At 45.6% G+C, this 15,988-nt stretch overlaps 1 protein-coding gene across 1 annotated transcript; it reads left to right on the forward strand.

Moving 5' to 3' along the window:
• Positions 1-6,198: 6,198 nt before the first annotated feature.
• On the forward strand, positions 6,199-7,569 carry LOC100273368 (uncharacterized). The gene is made up of 2 exons (NM_001367779.1): positions 6,199-6,480; positions 6,761-7,569. Exons 1-2 carry the CDS (start codon positions 6,255-6,257, stop codon positions 7,156-7,158), a joined length of 624 nt encoding a protein of 207 aa, NP_001354708.1. The 5' UTR covers positions 6,199-6,254; the 3' UTR covers positions 7,159-7,569.
• The last annotated feature ends 8,419 nt before the right edge of the window (positions 7,570-15,988 follow it).

The raw sequence follows: 15,988 nt of genomic DNA on the forward strand, positions 1-15,988 counted from the left end.
CCTGATTTGTTAGTTAAAACACAAGAAGCATCAAAAGTCTTAAATGAAACATTAGGCTCATTTGATGCAACATGAGATTTCTTTTTAGGCATTTTAACATGGGTGGAATGCCTAAAACTAGATGTCTCATTATTATACATAAAAGCATGATGAGAACCAGAATGAGAATTCCTAGAATGAATTCTCCTAATTTTATGCTCAGGATAACCAGCATGATATAAAATGTAACCCTCGTTATCCTGTGCCATGGGAGCCTTGCCCTTAACAAAATTAGACAATCTCTTAGGGGCATTAAGCTTGACATTGTCTCCCTGTTGGAAGCCAATGCCATCCTTAATACCAGGGTGTCTCCCATTATAGAGCATGCTCCTAGCAAATTTAAATTTTCCTATTTTCTATCTCATGCTCATTGATTTTACTAGTTAGTTGTGTTATGTGATCATTTTGTTCTTTAATTAAAGCTAGGTGATCATGGATAGCATCAACATTAATATCTCTACATCTCATGCAAATAGAAACATGATCAACAGTGGATGTAAAGGGTTTGCAAGATTTTGAATCATCAATCTTAGCATGTAAAATATCATTCTCATATCTAAGATTGGAAATAGAAACATTGCAAACATTTGAATCTTTAGCCTTTGAAATTAAACTAGCATTTTCAATTTTAAGGCTAGAAATTGATTCATTCAATTTATCAATCTTAGTAATCAAACTAGCATTATCATATTTAAGATTGACAATTGAATCATGACAAACATTTGATTTTTCATCCTTAGCAAGTAAATTAGCATTCTCATTTCTAAGGTTGGAAATAGTGTCATGGCAAGTGCTAAGCTCACTAGTTAATTTTTCACATTTCTCTATTTCCTGAGCATAAGCATTTTTCACTTTAACATGCTTTTTGTTTTCCTTAATAAGGAATTCCTCTTGGGTATCCAAGAGTTCATCCTTCTCATGAATGACACCTATCAATTCATTCAATTGTTCTTTTTGTTGCATGTTTAAGTTGGCAAAAAGAGCAAGCAAATCATCTTCATCATCGCTAGAGCTACCGTCATCACTAGATGTATATTTAGTGGAGGCTCTAGATTTTACCTTCTTCTTTTTGTCGTCCTTTGCCATGAGGCACTTGTGGCCGACGTTGGGGAAGAGGAGGCCTTTGGTGACGGCGATGTTGGCGGCGTCCTCGTCGGAGGAGGAGTCGGTGGAGCTCTCATCGGAGTCTCATTCCCGACATACGTGGGCATCGCCGCCCTTCTTCTTGTAGTACTTCTTCTTTTCCTTCCTCCTTCCCTTCTTGTCGTCACCCCTGTCACTATCACTAGATAATGGACATTTAGCAATAAAATAACCGGGCTTACCATATTTGTAGCACACTTTCTTGGAGCGGGGTTTGTAATCCTTTCCCCTCCTTTGCTTGAGGATTTGGCGGAAGCTCTTTATGATGAGCGTCATTTCTTCGTTGTTGAGCTTGGAGGCGTCGATGGGGAGCCTACTTGATGTAGACTCTTCTTTCTTCTCCTCTGTTGCTTTGAATGCGACGGGTTGCACCTCGGGTGTGGAGGTGGCGCCTTGCTCGACGATTTGTTTGGAGCCTTTGATCATCAATTCAAAGCTCACAAATTTTCCTATCACTTCCTCGGGAGTCATTAGCTTATATCTAGGATCACCATGTATTAATTGAACTTGAGTAGGATTACGAAATACGAGTGATCTAAGAATAACTTTGACCATTTCATGGTCATCCCATTTGGTGCTCCCGAGGTTGCGCACTTGGTTGACCAAGGTCTTGAGCCGGTTGTACATGGCTTGTGGCTCCTCTCCTTGGTTGAGGATGAATCGACCGAGCTCCCCTTTGATCGTCTCCCATTTGGTGATCTTGGTCACCTCATCCCCTTCATGTGCGGTCTTTAGGACGTCCCAAATCTCCTTGGCACTCTTCAACCCTTGCACCTTACTATACTCCTCTCAACATAGAGAGGTGAGGAGTATAGTGGTGGCTTGGGAGTCAAAGTGCCGGATTTGGGCGACCTCATCCGAATCATATGCTTCATCCCCCACGGATGATACCTGCGCTCCAAACTCAACAATGTCCCAAATGCTACGTGGAGTGAGGTTAAATGATGCCTCATTTTATCACTCCACATACAATAATCTTCACCGTAAAAAACGGTGGTTTGCCTAATGGGACGGAAAGTAAAGGAGTGCGTTTAGAAATGCGAGGATAATGTAGGGGGATCTTACTAAACTTCTTGCGCTCATGGCGCTTAGAAGTGACGAACGGAGCGTCGGAGCCGGAGGTAGATGGCGACGAAGAGTCGGTCTCGTAGTAGACCACTTTCTTCATCTTCTTCTTCTTGTCGCCACTCCGATGTGACTTGACGCGGGGAGGTGATTCCTCCCTTCCTTTGGCGTCGTACTCCTTTGATGGAGCCTTCCCGTGGCTTATGGTCGTTTCCATCTCCCTCTTGGCGGATCCTCCCGACATCACTTCGAGTTGTTAGACTCTAATGAAGTACCAGGCTCTGATACCAATTGAAAGTCGCCTAGAGGGGGGTGAATAGGCAAATCTGAAACTTATAACTTAAAAGACAATCTACAAGTCGGGGTTAGCGTTAGAAATAAAATCGAGTCCAAAAGAGAGGGTGAAAACAAATCACAAGCAAATGAAGCGAATGACACGATGATTTGTTTTACCGAGGTTCGGTTCTTGCAAACCTAGTCCCCGTTGAGGTGGTCACAAATACTAGGTCTCTTTCAACCCTTTCCCTCTCTCAAACGGTCACCTAGACCAAGTGAGCTTTCTCCTTAATCAAATCGGGTCACTTAGACCCTTCACAAGGACCACCACAACTTGGTGTCTCTTGCTTTGATTACAAGTGTCTTGGGAACAAGAAAGAGGAAGAAGAAAGCGATCCAAGAACAAGAGCTCAAAGAACACGAGCAAAACTCTCTCTCTAGTCACTATTTGGTCGGAGTGGATTTGGGACTTGGAGAGGCTTTGATTCTATTGGATTGTGTCTTGTATTGATTGCACTAGCTCTTGTATTGAATGTGAAGTCTGAAAAACTTGGACGCTTGGAGTGGTGGTGGTTGGGGGTATTTATAGCCCCGACCACCAAACCAACCGTTGGGGAGGCTGTCTGTCGATGGGCGCATCGGACAGTCCGGTGCGCCACCGGACACTGTCCGGTGCGTCAGCCACGTCACCCAACTGTTAGGGTTCTGACGGTTTCGACCGTTGGAGCTCTGACAGCTTGGGCCACCGGACAGTCCGGTGCCGCACCGGACAGACAATGTTCACTGTCCGGTGCGCCTTCTGGCGCTGCTCTGACTTTGCGCGAATTGTCCGTGCACTGTAGCGCTTTTGCAGGTGTCCGTTGGAGTCGACCGTTGCGCTAGAGCCGTTGCTTCGCTGGCACACCGGACAGTCCGGTGACCCACCGGACAGTCCGATGAATTATATCGGAGCAGCTCTCGAGAAACCCGAAGATGAAGAGTTCAACCTGTACGGTCCCTGGGGCACCGGACAGTCCGGTGCGCCAGACCAGGGTTCTCTTCGATTTCTTTTGCTCCTTTCTTTTGAACCCTAACTTAGATCTTTTTATTGGTTTGTGTTGAACCTTTGGCACCTATAGAATATATAATCTAGAGCAAACTAGTTAGTCCAATTATTTGTGTTGGGAATTTCAACCACCAAAATCAATTAGGAAAAGGTTTGACCCTATTTCCCTTTCAGTTTGTAGTGTGATGTATGGTGTTACCTTTCTAAGATTGCAATATTTGTAAATGTCGATCACACAATGGGTGTGGGTTCGGGTGTGAAAATGTACCATTAGACACTACGATGTGGGCGTGTCTTGATGTAATGGATGTCAATACGGGTGGGTGTTTGTTCCACTCGATAGGTGCCTACCCATTGCCATCCCTAGCAAGAACTCTTATTCGGTGATGATTTCAGCTTATGCGAGGATGAACTGATCACCATGAATTTCCAAGACCACAATGAATACTTTGGGTGTTATCCAACCACGACATTTTTCTCCTTGTATTGGCTATGTTTTTATACACACATCAATTCTAAGAAGGGAAAACCCCAAACAGATAAGGACGTACTCAGGAAGAATAACTTTCTAAACCAAGCTTAACGCTATATCTATTAAAAAGGAAAAGAGTACAAATTCAAGATTATATGACTTGCTCATATTTACCCCCCCCCCCCCCCCCCCCCCCCCCTCAAGCTTGAAATTCCATGTCGATCTTGCCGACATCTAGCTTTACACGCTGTTCACAGAAATGATCATGTGATGCTACCATCCTTCCCATGTACCACAATAATAAGATAAAAATTGAGTAAGCCCAGATCACTCATCTTAAATGTGAAGCTCATCTCCTACTTGAACTTCACAATCTTGCTGACGTCATTTCTGCTGATGATGAGGTTATAAATGTAGACTCCTACCAACAATCTAGAAGCGCATTTGCAATAGAGTGGTGTTAGCATCATGCAAACGAGGACACCTCTGCAGCATGTGTGAGTAACGAAGTGTAGTTTGTCGTTTGCCTGTTGTGTGGGACGACCATGAGCGACGTGAATACGCCCATCCCAAGCTCCAACGACGACACGTACACAGTCGACATGATGACCGAGAACAACAAGAAGCAGAGCCTAGTAACATCACAATTGCGGTTGGCAAGGTCAAACATCGAAGTGCCTATCAAAGTTGACATCTAAGGACAACATGGCGTCCGAGGCGCGAGAAGGGCAACAACATGGAGCGTCGACTTGGCTTACATGCGTGAGAAGATGCCCGCTATGACCTTGCTAAGGAGGTTTGCTTGGTGGCACGACATCGTCACCACCACCGATGCGGCTAGCGAGTCTAGCTATAGAGTATTGGAGTCTCGACCGCGAACTCTCACCAATGGTTGGCAACATGCACATTTTCTCCACGTGCATGTGGATAAAAACTCTATATGGTGCGGATTAGATGAGAGTTTATATCTGCGGGCATGGTGCGGGTTTGATTCTCAATCTGAAAGGTAAAATTCACATCGTTCAGCTGGTGTGTCTTCGTATGCATGATTCTCGTGAACCTCACTTCGCGTTGATCAAACTTATACTTTGGTACATCAACGTACTCTACCTCACGGTCTCCATCTTCATGCCTCGTTAACGAACACCTTGACAATCTATTTGTGAAGCTGCCCAGACTCATGGCATTCTACTTAAAGTTTCTACATTTACTTCGGTGACAGCCTCGTCTTGTAGTATTCCAAGAGACCAACGATTATTTCTCGTTCCAGTGTGGAGGTAGAATACCATGCAATTGCCACACTCTCGAGGAATGCCCCTGGCTATGCTATCTTCTTTAAGAGACATGTCAACCATTTTGCTCTGCGACCATTGTCTACTGCGATAATATGGGTGATGTCTACATGATATACAACCACGTTCATCACCGTCGGACCAAATGGATTGAGATCGACATTCACTTTATGCGTGAAAAGGTGTTCATTGGAGAATTCACGTTCTCCATGTTCCAATGAATCTATAGTTCACCAACATCATGACCAAGAGTCTCTCGACGAAACTTTTGTGGATTTTCAGTCCAATGTTTGTGTTCAAAGGCCTCCTGCTTCGACTACGAAGGATGGTAGCGATAGAATTATTTGCCTAACTGTAGATGGATTAGTTTCTTTAATTATAATCCCTGATTGATTGTAATCCTGATCAATACCCAACGACATGGAAAAGGATAGACTGTTTTTTTTTTACCACGCCGCGCATGGAACCCTGATTGGATTAACAGAAAATCTCAATCAAGAGCACAAGCACGAATACTCAAGCAAGGAATACCGAACGCACGTGACATAACAATGACATCACATATATTCGGCAAAAGTCCGGGCCGGGGGCAGCAAGGCTGTTTAACCGCCAATACCTAGTACCCAACGGCACGCAAGAATGAACCACCAAACCTCACCAAAACACGCCCAGTTTCCTCTCCGGCATCACCTATCCAAATCAGAAACATCGGGGGAAAAAGCGACGAGTAGAAGACCGCTTCACCTTCCCAATTGGAACCCTGCCAGTCGCTGACTTGTGGGCTTCGCTTAGAGCAAGCAAGCGTCCGAGCAGCAGCCGGTTCCTTTCAGAACGCGCTCGGAAATGTTAGCTGATTAGGTAACCAAGCTTCACCAAGAACCGCCGTTTTCGTATATATCCCCGGCCTTTTTGGCAAGCATGGATGCCTTGGCTGCCTGCACAGTGCCGCACAGAGAGCAAGCATAGCATGGCCATGGCCCAAGCTCGCGTCGTTGCTCTGGCTCTGTGCGCCCTGCTCCTTGTCTCCGGCGTGGCCCGGAGAGCCGAGGCTGTCTCGTACAACGTCGGCAACAGCGCGGGGTGGGATCTCAGCGCCGACTTGCCGTCGTGGGCCGACGGCAAAACCTTCAACGTCGGCGACGTTCTAGGTAAGAACCTTGGTTGGTCCCCGTCCTTGGCAACATCATCCCCTGCTGTGTGTGTGTCTCGTAGCGTACACAGGAGCCGAAGTTTGTCGCGCGCGGTTCAGGTTTTGTTTCCTTTGCCACCGTTCGACCGGGAACCAAAAAGGAAACGAAGTCCCTGATCGTGCGCGACGCATGCATGTGTGTTGTGTTGTGTTGTTACGTTACACAACAAGATCACGTCTTTGGATGAACTGACATAGAGTAATTCGCTTACAAATTCGTTCTTCCCTTGATGATCCAGTGTTCCAGTACTCCAGCTACCACACCCTGGACGAAGTCGACCAGGCCGGGTTCAACAACTGCAGCGCCGCCAACGCGCTCCTGTCGCGGAGCGACGGCAACACGACGGTGCCGCTGACGGCGCCCGGCGACCGGTACTTCATCTGCGGCAGCCAGCTGCACTGCCTGGGCGGGATGAAGCTGCACGTGCTCGTCAGCCAGCCGGCGGGAGGAGCTCCGGCGAAGGCCACGCCGCAGTCCACGCCGCAGACGGGCTCCGGGGCCGCCCTTGGGCCCAGCACCGACGATGCGGGGCTTGCGGGCATACCCTGGCTCGTTCTCGGCGGGTCCCATCGAGCTACGGTGGGCTCCATGCTGCTGACGTGGCTGTTCGTAGCCACAGCTCTGCTGCTTGTATGAGGATTGCAGAAGAGGTCTTTTGATTTGATTTTGACTAAGCACGGTTTGATTTGATCTTTGTAAAAAAAATATTGTGAACCAACGAATCGGAGCATCGAGATCGAGACGCACTCGCACACGTCTATAAACTAGCAGCTCCTGTTGGGGTATGCTTCGTAGCCGAAGATCCTAAAAAGAACACTTTCGAAAGGTTTTCTCAGAAGCAAGCGCCGAAGCTATTATCTGTACAGCTTCGGCACAAAGGCAAATCTCAAGATAAAGGAACGAACCGACTTAAATATGAATTGACTTAAAAACCCATGATGTTTTGTGTCATTATTGTAGTTGATTGTAAAGGACATAAATGTAATTTTGCGCAGGTTGCATCATGTGCCTATAAATAGATGAACAGTATCCTGGTACTGTTCACGCGATCCGGTAATCATGGACACATCATGCTTGTACTTTTGCTTTCATTCAAGCCGAAGGTACACTTGTAATTTAATGTCATTTCTATTTTTCCGTGTTAATAAAATAGAAATAATTTAATAATAATATATAAATGTTTGTGCTATCTTTTGTATTTCATATGTTTCCCATTAACACTATCATATATCATAATGATGAAGATATGTCCTTCATGACCTTCGTCCGAAGATCGTTATATCCTAAGGGAAATAATGTTTCGAAGGACGAAGGGCATTAACCATTTAACCTTCTTTTGTGTTGCCTTGTTCTTGATTCATAGTATTTGAGAACAAGTCCCCAACATTGGCGCCCACCGTGGGTGAACTCACATCCACTTGCTGAGTTGATGACTTCGTTCAAAGCTGGAGTTGCTTCGTCTCCGAAGCTTGTGCTCCCGATAACAGGCGGTTCATGCTCAGAGCCGGCTAACAAGAAATAGAAGAAGGAGGCACAGAGAAGAGTACAATATGTAGGGGTACAAGGACCCTTCATCAAGTCAAGATGATCTCACATCCCGATTACCTTCTCTCAAGAGGATCTTCAGCTCAAGGATTACCCACACAATGATGCTATGGTTATCTCTTGTGTGATCAAAGGATTTCTGGTCCACAATGTTTTGGTTGATACAAGCAGTGCAGCGGATATTATATTTGTTAAGGCCTTCAGACAGATGCAAGAGCCCGAAGACAAGATTCATGATGCCACACATCCCCTTTGTGGCTTCGGAGGAAGGCAGATTGTAGCACTTGGCAAGATCACAATGCCAGTAACCTTTGGATTTATCAACAACACAAGGACTAAACAAGTTGTGTTTGATATTGTTGACATGGAATACCCTTACAATGCAATCATTGGTCGTGGTACTTGAAAGGGAAATGTGCCCTTGGGCCATTTCTATGTATTTTGGTGATTGAGTGCCAACACATGTGCTTAATTGGGAATTTATGTACATGGATGAACAAGGTGAAAATCATGAAGTAAAGGTATGTTTCTAAGCCTTAGTACATTGGTTTTAAGTACTAATATATTTGTCTAAGTGTTAGAAACAGAAAGAAGAAGAATAGAGAAAAGGAGAAGGGACTTGGCTGTGTGCTGCCAAGACCCAGCTCGGTCTGGAGCACCGGACTGTCCGGTGTGCACCGGACAGTGTCCGGTGCGCCAGGCTGGCGCGACTCGAACTGGCCGCTCTCGGAAAATTGGCCGGCGGAGTACGGCTAAAATTCACCGGACTGTCCGGTGTGCACCGGACTGTCCGGTGAGCCAACGGTCGGCCAGGGCCAACGGTCGGCCGCGCAATCCGCGCGGGACACGTGGCCGAGCCAACGGTCGGAAGACGGCACCGGACTGTCCGGTGTGCACCGGACATGTCCGGTGCGCCAACAGCGCCAGATCTGCCAACGGTCTGCAACGGTCGTCTTCGCCGTTTAAGGAAACAAATCGGGCACCGGACAGTGTCCGGTGTGCACCGGACTGTCCGGTGCCCCCGACGACAGAAGGCAAGGATGGCCTTCCGGATTTGCTCTCAACGGCTCCTAGCTGCCTTGGGGCTATAAAAGGGACCCCTTGGCACATGGAGGAGAACACCAAGCATTCCTTGAGCACTCTTGATCACTCACACATCAATCTCGCGCACTTGTTCGACATTCTAGTGATTTGAGCTCCGTTCTAGTGTGCTAGTCTTTTGAGCTCAAGTCTGGGTCTTGTGTGTGCGTATTCGCTGTGATCTTTGTGTCGTGTGTGAGTTGCTAATCCCTCCTTTGCTCTGTGATTCTCTGTGAACATCTTTTGTAAGGGCGAGAGGCTCCAAGTTGTGGAGATTCCTCGCAAACGGGATTGAGAAAAGAAAAGCAAGAACACCGTGGTATTCAAGTTGATCATTGGATCACTTGAGAGGAGTTGAGTGCAACTCTCGTCCGTTGGGACGCCACAACGTGGAGTAGGCAAGTGTTGGTCTTGGCCGAACCACGGGATAAAACCACTGTGTCACTCTGTGCTTGATTGGATTTTTGTGGTTATTGTGTTTTGACTCCTCTCTAGCCACTTGGCATAAACTGTGCTAACACCTAATCAAGTTTTGTGGCTATAAGTTTGAAGTTTTTACAGGATCACCTATTCACCCCCCCCCTCTAGGTGCTCTCAATTGGTATCAGAGCCGTTCTCTTCACAAAGGGACTAACCGCCCGAAGAGATGGATCCTAAGGGGAAGGGTATAGTGATCAACGACAAAGAAAAGGAATCCTTTGTCAACGAGCCGAAGGACGATAAGCCTACCGACTCCGGCTCGGGCCAAAGACGGAAGGAAGGGAAGAAGAAGAAGACCAGGCGCATCAAGGAGATCGTCTACTACGACAGCGACGAGTCTACTTCTTCCCAAAAGGACGAGGACCACAACGACTACGAGAAAAGAAAACCGGTTAATTCTAACTTTTCTTTTGACTACTCTCGTATTCCGCAAAGTTCACATTCTCATTTGCTCTCCATTCCACTCGGCAAGCCCCCACACTTTGATGGAGAGGACTACGGATTTTGGAGCCACAAAATGCGTAGTCACCTATTCTCTCTCCATCCAAGCATATGGGAGATTGTAGAGAATGGAATGAACTTTGATAGCTCAGATAGCCCTATGTTTATCAATGAACAAATTCATAAAAATGCACAAGCTACTACTGTTCTCTTAGCATCTTTGTGCAGGGAAGAATACAATAAGGTGAGCGGCTTGGACAATGCCAAGCAGATATGGGACACCCTCAAGATCTCTCACGAGGGGAACGACATCACCATGCTCACCAAGATGGAGTTGGTGGAGGGCGAGCTTGGACGGTTCGCGATGATAAGGGGCGAGGAGCCAACTCAGACATACAACCGGCTCAAGACCCTTATCAACAAAATAAGGAGCTACGGAAGCACGCGATGGACGGACCACGACGTCGTCCGACTAATGCTCAGGTCCTTTACCGTTCTTGATCCTCATTTGGTGAATAATATTCGTGAGAATCCCAGGTACACCAAAATGTCGCCCGAAGAAGTCCTAGGAAAATTCGTCAGCGGGCGAATGATGATCAAGGAGGCAAGGTATGTGGACGACGCCTTGAATGGACCGATCAACGAGCCGCAACCTTTTGCTCTCAAAGCCACAGGGAACAAGGAGGCGCTACCCAGCAAGGTGGCGCAAATTGAGGCGGCCGGTCTTAATGAAGAAGAAATGGCCCTCATTATCAAGAGATTCAAGACGGTGCTAAAGGGTCGCAATGGACAGCCGAGCAAGACTAAGACCAAGGGGAAGCGATCATGCTTCAAATGCGGTAAGCTTGGTCATTTTATTGCTAACTGTCCTGATAATGATAGTGACCAGGAAAAGGGGAACAAGAGGGAAAAGAAGAAGCATTACAAGAAGGCAAAGGGCGAGGCGCATCTAGGCAAGGAGTGGGACTCGGACTGCTCCTCGTCCGACTCCGACAATGAAGGACTCGCCGCCACCGCCTTCAACAAATCAACCCTCTTCCCCAACGAGCGTCACACATGCCTTATGGCAAGAGAGAAGAAGGTATGTACTCGCAACTCTACCTATGCTTCTTCAAGTGAGGACGAATCTAGTGATGAGGATGAAGTAGATTATTCATGTTTGTTCAAGGGCTTAGATAGATCTAAGATAGACAAAATTAATGAATTAATTGATGCCTTGAATGAAAAGAATATACTTTTAGAAAAGCAAGAGGATTTGTTGTATGAAGAGCATGATAAATTTGTTGAGGCACAAAAATCCTATGCTTTAGAAGTTAAGAGAAATGAAATGCTTTCTTTTGAACTATCTACTTGTCATGAAACCATTTCTACTTTGAAAGGTGTCAACAATGATTTAAATGCTAAATTAGAAGTAGCAAACAAATCCAATTCTTGTGTAGAACATGTTGAAATTTGTACTAGGTGTAAAGACTTTGACATTAATGCTTGTAGTGAACACCTAGTTTCAATTTCCAAGCTTAATGATGAACTGGCTAGTCTTAATGCTCAACTTAAGACTAGCAAGAATGATTTCGATAAGCTAAAATTTGCAAGGGATGCCTACACAATTGGTAGACACCCCTCAATTAAGGATGGACTTGGCTTCAAGAGAGAAGCTAAGAACTTAACAAGCCATAAGGCTTCCATTCCCGCCAAGGAGAAAGGGAAGGCCCCTATGGCTACTAGTGCTAAAAGGAACCATGCATTTTTGTATCATGATAGAAAACAAACTAGAAATGTAAGTCATGATGCTTATGATTCATATGTTTATGATTCTCATGCCATGTTTGCTCCTAGTTCCTCTTATGTGTATGATAGAAATGTTACTAGGAGAAATGTTGTTTCTAAAAGAAATGCTATTCATCATGTGCCTAGAAGGAATGTTATTCATGCTCCTAGGAAAGTAGTGAATGAACCTTCCACAATTTATTATGCTTTAAATGCTTCCTTTGCTATCTGTAGAAAGGATAAGAAAATTGTTGCTAGGAAGTTAGGGGCAAAATGCAAGGGAGACAAAACTTGCATTTGGGTCCCTAAGGATATTTGCACTAACCTTGTAGGACCCAACATGAGTTGGGTACCTAAGACCCAAGCCTAAATTTGCCTTGCAGGTTTATGCATCCGGGGGTTCAAGCTGGATTATTGATAGCGGATGCACAAACCATATGACGGGGGAGAAGAAGATGTTCACCTCCTACGTCAAGAATAAGGATTCCCAAGATTCAATCATATTCGGTGATGGGAATCAAGGCAAGGTAAAAGGGCTAGGTAAAATTGCAATTTCTAATGAGCATTCTATATCAAATGTATTCTTAGTGGAGAGTCTTGGATATAATTTGCTATCTGTCAGTCAATTATGTCAAATGGGATATAATTGTTTATTTACAAATGTAGATGTGTCTGTCTTTAGAAGAAGTGATGGTTCACTAGCTTTTAAGGGTGTATTAGACGGCAAACTTTATTTAGTTGATTTTGCAAAAGAAGAGGCCGGTCTAGATGCATGCTTAATGGCTAAGACTTGCATGGGCTGGCTGTGGCATCGCCGCTTAGCACATGTGGGGATGAAGAACCTCCACAAGCTTCTAAAGGGAGAACATGTGATAGGTCTAACCAATGTTCATTTCGAAAAAGATAGACCTTGTGCAGCTTGTCAAGCAGGGAAACAGGTGGGAGGAGCGCATCACAGCAAGAATGTGATGACCACTTCAAGACCCCTGGAGCTGCTGCATATGGATCTCTTCGGACCCGTCGCCTATCTAAGCATAGGGGGAAGTAAGTATGGTCTAGTTATTGTTGATGACTTTTCCCGCTTCACTTGGGTGTTCTTTTTGCAGGATAAGTCTGAAACCCAAGGGACCCTCAAGCGCTTCCTCAGGAGGGCTCAAAATGAGTTTGAGCTCAAAGTGAAAAAGATAAGGAGCGACAACGGGTCCGAGTTCAAGAACCTTCAAGTGGAGGAGTTCCTTGAAGAAGAAGGGATCAAGCACGAGTTCTCCGCTCCCTACACACCACAGCAAAATGGTGTGGTAGAGAGGAAGAACAGGACGCTCATCGACATGGCGAGGACGATGCTAGGAGAGTTCAAGACCCCCGAGTGCTTTTGGACGGAAGCCGTGAACACGGCTTGCCACGCCATCAACAGGGTCTACCTTCATCGCCTCCTCAAGAAGACGTCATATGAGCTACTAACCGATGAAGAAGATGTTCCGACGGCCGCTATACGAACCATGGCGATTGGTGATGTGCGACCACAGGAACAAGAAGAGCAAGATCAACCTTCTTCCTCAACTATGGTGAATCCCCCAACTCAAGACGATGAACATGTTCATCAACAGGAGGCGTGTGATCAAGGGGGAGCACAAGATGATCATGTGATGGAGGAAGAAGCGCAACCGGCACCTCCAACCCAAGTTCGAGCGATGATTCAAAGGGATCATCCCGTCGACCAAATTCTGGGTGACATTAGCAAGGGAGTAACTACTCGATCTCGATTAGTTAATTTTTGTGAGCATTACTCCTTTGTCTCTTCTATTGAGCCTTTCAGGGTAGAAGAGGCCTTGCTAGATCCGGACTGGGTGTTGGCCATGCAAGAGGAGCTAAACAACTTCAAGCGCAATGAAGTTTGGACACTGGTGCCTCGTCCGAAGCAAAACGTCGTGGGAACCAAGTGGGTGTTCCGCAACAAACAGGACGAGCACGGGGTGGTGACAAGGAACAAAGCTCGACTTGTGGCAAAAGGTTATGCCCAAGTCGCAGGTTTGGACTTTGAGGAGACTTTTGCTCCTGTGGCTAGGCTAGAATCAATTCGTATCTTGCTAGCATATGCTGCTCACCATTCTTTCAGGTTGTTCCAAATGGATGTGAAGAGCGCTTTCCTCAACGGGCCAATCAAGGAGGAGGTGTACGTAGAGCAACCCCCTGGCTTCGAGGATGAACGGTACCCCGACCATGTGTGTAAGCTCTCTAAGGCGCTCTATGGACTTAAGCAAGCCCCAAGAGCATGGTATGAATGCCTTAGAGACTTTTTAATTGCTAATGCTTTCAAGGTTGGGAAAGCCGATCCAACTCTTTTTACAAAGACATGTGATGGTGATTTGTTTGTGTGCCAAATTTATGTCGATGACATAATATTTGGTTCTACTAACCAAAAGTCTTGTGAAGAGTTTAGCAGGGTGATGACGCAGAAATTCGAGATGTCGATGATGGGCGAGTTGAACTACTTCCTTGGGTTCCAAGTGAAGCAACTCAAGGACGGCACCTTCATCTCCCAAACGAAGTACACGCAAGATCTGCTAAAGCGGTTTGGGATGAAGGACGCCAAGCCCGCAAAGACTCCGATGGGGACCGACGGACACACCGACTATGCTGGATGAGGCTCTGGTATCCAAAGGGGTCTACCTTTGACTTAGTTGGATACTCAGACTCCGACTATGCTGGATGTAAGGTCGATAGGAAGAGTACATCGGGGACGTGCCAATTCTTAGGAAGGTCCCTGGTGTCATGGAACTCTAAGAAACAAACTTCCGTTGCCCTATCCACCGCTGAGGCCGAGTATGTTGCCGCAGGACAGTGTTGCGCGCAACTACTTTGGATGAGGCAAACCCTCAGGGACTTTGGCTACAATCTGAGCAAAGTCCCACTCCTATGTGACAATGAGAGTGCTATCCGCATGGCGGAGAATCCTGTTGAGCACAGCCGCACAAAGCACATAGACATCCGGCATCACTTTTTGAGAGACCACCAGCAAAAGGGAGATATCGAAGTGTTTCATGTTAGCACCGAGAACCAGCTAGCCGATATCTTCACTAAGCCTCTAGATGAGAAGACCTTTTGCAGGTTGCGTAGTGAGCTAAATGTCTTAGATTCGCGGAACCTGGATTGAATTGTAGCATACATGTAGTTATGCTTTTGATCATGTTCCTTTTTGCATTATGTTGCTTATTATGGTGCTCAAGTTGTACAAACACTCCCTGGACCTCACAAGTCCGTTGCAAAGTGATGCACATGTTTAGGGGGAGATGTGTTACAACTTGACCCTTTGAGACTAACCATGTGCTTGAGTTTGGTAATTTAGTCTCGAAGGAGGATTGAAAGGGAAAAGGTGGACTTGGACCATGAAAGACTTCCACTGCACTCCGATGAGAGGGTAACTAATTCCAAGTTCATCTCATGAAATCTTATTGCCATTTGCTCTTAATTGAAGACTTTGGTGAGGCAATGGGGTTAACGGGCCAAGATTGATCCCGTTTTGGTGCTTGATGCCAAAGGGGGAGAAAATAAATGCCAAAGTGATAAATGGATCAGCTACCACTTGAGAGATTTTGAAAATAGTAGAATAGAGTTTTTGTTTTGTCAAAAGCTTTTATTGTCTCTTATTGTCTCTATTTTCAAAAGTTGGCTTCTTGTGGGGAGAAGTGTTGATTATGGGAAAAAGGGGGAGTTTTTGAAATCTTTGATCAATCTCTTTTGGAATGACTCTCTTTATACTTCAACATGTGTGTTTGACTTAGAGATAGAGATTTGAGTTTGATTTGCAAAAACAAACCAAGTGGTGGCAAAGGATGATCCATATATGCCAAAATTGAATAAAACTTAAATTTATTTTATTTGAAGTGAGTTTGCACTTGTTCTAGTTGCTTTATGTTGTGTTGGCATAAATCACCAAAAAGGGGGAGATTGAAAGGGAAATGTGCCCTTGGGCCATTTCTATGTATTTTGGTGATTGAGTGCCAACACATGTGCTTAATTGGGAATTTATGTACATGGATGAACAAGGTGAAAATCATGAAGTAAAGGTATGTTTCTAAGCCTTAGTACATTGGTTTTAAGTACTAATATATTTGTCTAAGTGTTAGAAACAGAAAGAAGAAGAATAGAGAAA

The sequence above is a fragment of the Zea mays genome, chromosome 2 (assembly GCF_902167145.1).
Source record: "Zea mays cultivar B73 chromosome 2, Zm-B73-REFERENCE-NAM-5.0, whole genome shotgun sequence".
NCBI lineage: Eukaryota > Viridiplantae > Streptophyta > Magnoliopsida > Poales > Poaceae > Zea > Zea mays.

Coding starts and splice junctions, on each gene's coding strand:
- LOC100273368 (NM_001367779.1), top strand. CDS start 6,255: ATGCCTTGGCTGCCTGCACAGTGCCGCACAGAGAGCAAGCATAGCATG. Junction 6,481..6,760: donor CAACGTCGGCGACGTTCTAG/GTAAGAACCTTG, acceptor TTGATGATCCAG/TGTTCCAGTACTCCAGCTAC.